Genomic DNA, 3,684 nt, shown 5'->3' with positions numbered 1-3,684 from the left:
GAGTGTAAAGTATTATAAAATATTCAAAATTTAAAATTGGTGGGATTTACGAAAAGTTGAAAAATAGCGCTATCTATCAGTTGTGTTGTTAGTTATTGGAAACAAAATCCGACATGTTTTGTTTCACATAATTCATAATACTTATTCTGATAGGGCATCTCTATATACTCTATGATAAAAACAGATACTATACAATATTATTATTCACGGTCTTAGAAGATCTTCTAGTGTTATTATTTAAAAATTACTTGAATTTGAAAATAATAATTATAAGTATAGTGTACCTATACCATAATATTATTGTACCTATAATACACTTTAATCTTTACTTCTGCAATTCTAATATGACATAGCTAATACGAAATAATAATATTTGTTACATATTACAATTACGATTTATAGTAATATAGTATCTTTAATTATTACTATAGGTAAGTAGTAGGTACTTAATAATAAAAGCTTATAATTTAATATTTTTAAATAACAAAAAATAAAAGTAGGTAAAAGTATCTAATAATAGTATTTTATTTAAGTTAGTTTAAAAGAAAACAAATGGATTATAACGAAGTCAAAGTTAATCTAAGGAAATTTGGTTTTCCTCTTTCTACTGTAAATGCATTAAATCAAATACGTAAGTATCATTTTATCAAAATTAATTAAAATATGTAAAACATTTTGGTAAGTTTTTATACTTTTATTTTATGAACAAAAATTTGGTCAAATTCAATACCTATGTTATGCTGGTACTAGAGAAAAGTCTAAAGAGTATAGTATATATTTTTTATTATTTTAGAGACTATTATTAATGGTGAGACATCTCGAAAACAACATTTAAATGAAGATCTTGCAATGGATTTGATATCAGAGTTTATATTTTGTGAAACAAATGAAGAAGGAAAATCTACTAAGGTAATTGTAGAACTATTTCTATTTGATTGAATGTTTTGATTAATATCAATATACATCTTTTTGTTTTATCTTTATAACAGCCAATGTCTCGAATTAGGTACTTAGAGCTGCTAGTAATGATTTGTGAATACTTCAATAAGACAAAAATTAAACCAGATAATGATAATTGTTGTGGAGATACTGCTCTCAATGCTATATTTATGACTTTGTTCCCCCAATTTGGTGCACCTCCTCAGCGAACAAATATGTTAGTGAGCTTAGTATCATTGGCTATATCAACTTACTCTAATCTCATACTCCAATCTGCTGGTGTACAAATGCAACAATTGGGTTGTTCATCTAAGTACAGCTCTCAATTGGCTGATGGACTAGTAAAAAAGTTTTTTACTTTTATAAGTTCGAACAGCTCATCATTACATTTATTACCACAAAATGCTCCATTATTCACTGCCAATTTAATGACGTCATTATCAGAACTTTATTTTAACACAAGTAATAATAAATAATATAACAATAATATTAAAAATACATAATATATATTTATTTTTGATTAAATATTTGTTGACTGACAAAAAATAATCCAAATTATTTTTTTTTTTAACATTATATAACTGTAGACAATTTTTGTTGACTAAAAGTCTCAGTTAATAAGTCAGTTAATTGTTTTGGTTTTTTTCAATTTTAGAAACTCCTGACACAAATATGATTATCAAAGAGCCGCCTCGTGTTGTATTAGAAACTGTTGTACAATGGATCAATTCTGATCCTTGTTTATGTTTCACTGCACATTACACAGATTTACAACGAGCATTGCCCAGTGGTGCAATTCCAATGGCAGCCACATTGCCTTTCCTAGGCTTATTCAGATGGTGTTTCTTTGCTCCACTTTGTGTGAAAAATAATAATGACTTAGAACTGTACTCTGAACTCCATTGTGCATTGATTGAAAGTGTTATGCAAGGTTGGAAAGTATATTCAGAACAAAACCCAAGAGTCAGCCGTCCTTATACTTTAAGTGTACATTCAGTGGTACCTCAACAACTAAAAGATCTTATTGAAGAGACCATTAAGTAATTTGTTATTATAAATCATTATTTTACTGTGTTTTTTATTTTTTGATCATTTAATAATTTTTAAATAATGATTTATATAAAAGCTTGAATAAAATATATAAACCTTCAATTTTTAATTTTCTCAATATTTTTTTTTTTTTAATTTCAGATTAAACGATCCAGTTACAATGCATGCTGTTGAAATAGTGGTTGAAAGATTAACTCAGAGCATACATGCTGCTATAATATCTGATACTATTTTTGGAAATAAACGTAAGACAAATTATTTATTGAAAAAAAAAAATATATTGATTTAATTTTTATTTCTTATAATTTTCAGAGGATTTGGTTAATCAATTAGAATCACTTCCGGAGAATGATGTTCTAAAAACACTTATTAAACGTATTCAAGTATAAATTTCAAAATGAGAAATTAACAATTGTACTTTTAAAAGTTAAATTTTAAAACTATATTATTGAAGAAATATTTAAATGATGATGTTTTTATTTATTTATGATTTATAAATACTGTGTAAGAATAGTAAAAAGGTTAATTATAAAAAAAAAAATTATATATCTAAGTTTGTATTGAATCAATATTTGATCAGATATTAGTAAATTTAAATAGTCATTGCATAACTGAGTTATAAAGTTATTTCAAACATTTGCATATTTGAGAAAATCAAAATTGATTTTTTTGACTTTTTTTAATTCGATGAGTTATATCAAAAATAAGTTTTTGGTGAAATCAGAACTAACTTATATTTTTTGGTTTGGAAAAAATTGGTTTACATGTTGAGCTCCGCTAGTGTTTTCGGCGTAGAGCCTGCGTCACTACACCAAAATTACGTACGGTCGACAAAGGCGACCTGAGCTACATTACCAATGTCGAATACCCGTTGACAATGGCATTGAATGTGTTAAAAATAATAAGCAATAAAAAATCAAAATGCACAGATTTAGATAATGTGTATTTTATTATATCTGTATCGTCATCATCAACGTTCCCATCGTTGTTGTATTAATTTGGATTGTATAAATTACCGGCTAAACGAAAAAATTCAATAACAGGGTCTAGATTCACTAGGCCAAAAGTAATATGAAAAAAAAACCCCGAGGGGGGGGCATGGCTAAATTAATAGAACAATTACAATATCAAATTATTACCTGTACATTTTGATTTTTGTAGCTTATTATTTTGATCTATATCTTCCAAACCAAAAAATATTAGTTAGTTCTGATTTCACCAAAAACTTGTTCATGTTATTACTCATCGAATAAAAAAAAAAACAATTTTGAGTTTCTCAAATATGCAAATGTTTGAAATAACTTTATAATTCAGTTTTATGTGGTTTATTAACAATAACATAAAAAATAAGTACGATAGGCAAATTCTAATTCCACCAAATTGTTGAGCATACAAATACAAACATTTCTAAAAAAAAATTCTAAAATCTTAAATTTTTTGTATTTTAAATTCAAAAACACAATTTTTTAAAAAAATTAGCATTTTGAAGTTTGTTGACCATAACTTCCAAAATAAGTTAGACTGGGCTTTTTTTGAAAGTACCATCAAATTAGGCATGGAAAAACAGACATTTTGTAAAAAAAAAAAATCCTGGATGGCCAGGAATTTTTACCCAAAATCGGGTTTTTGACAAATTCGGACAAGGCTTCTGCTATATTGTTACAATAGCAGTTGAAAAATATTTATAAATACTAA

At 26.2% G+C, this 3,684-nt stretch overlaps 1 protein-coding gene across 1 annotated transcript; it reads left to right on the top strand.

Moving 5' to 3' along the window:
• The first annotated feature begins 204 nt into the window (after positions 1–204).
• On the top strand, positions 205–2,539 carry LOC100166708 (uncharacterized protein C7orf26 homolog). Its single transcript, XM_001942836.4, has 7 exons — positions 205–431; positions 534–631; positions 794–909; positions 990–1,401; positions 1,595–1,979; positions 2,131–2,234; positions 2,302–2,539. Exons 2-7 carry the CDS (start codon positions 553–555, stop codon positions 2,376–2,378), a joined length of 1,173 nt encoding a protein of 390 aa, XP_001942871.1. The 5' UTR covers positions 205–431; positions 534–552; the 3' UTR covers positions 2,379–2,539.
• The last annotated feature ends 1,145 nt before the right edge of the window (positions 2,540–3,684 follow it).

Source organism: Acyrthosiphon pisum, chromosome A2 (genome assembly GCF_005508785.2).
Source record: "Acyrthosiphon pisum isolate AL4f chromosome A2, pea_aphid_22Mar2018_4r6ur, whole genome shotgun sequence".
Taxonomy (NCBI): domain Eukaryota; kingdom Metazoa; phylum Arthropoda; class Insecta; order Hemiptera; family Aphididae; genus Acyrthosiphon; species Acyrthosiphon pisum.
Note: the sequence above shows the minus strand (reverse complement) of the source record. Positions and strands in the feature narration are given on the sequence as shown.

Bases quoted from the DNA above. Each gene is read 5' to 3' on its own strand.
- LOC100166708 (XM_001942836.4), top strand. From the start codon at position 553: ATGGATTATAACGAAGTCAAAGTTAATCTAAGGAAATTTGGTTTTCCT. The intron at 1,402-1,594 runs GTAATAATAAAT...TTTCAATTTTAG, and splicing joins AGAACTTTATTTTAACACAA to AAACTCCTGACACAAATATG. The intron at 2,235-2,301 runs GTAAGACAAATT...TATAATTTTCAG, and splicing joins TACTATTTTTGGAAATAAAC to AGGATTTGGTTAATCAATTA.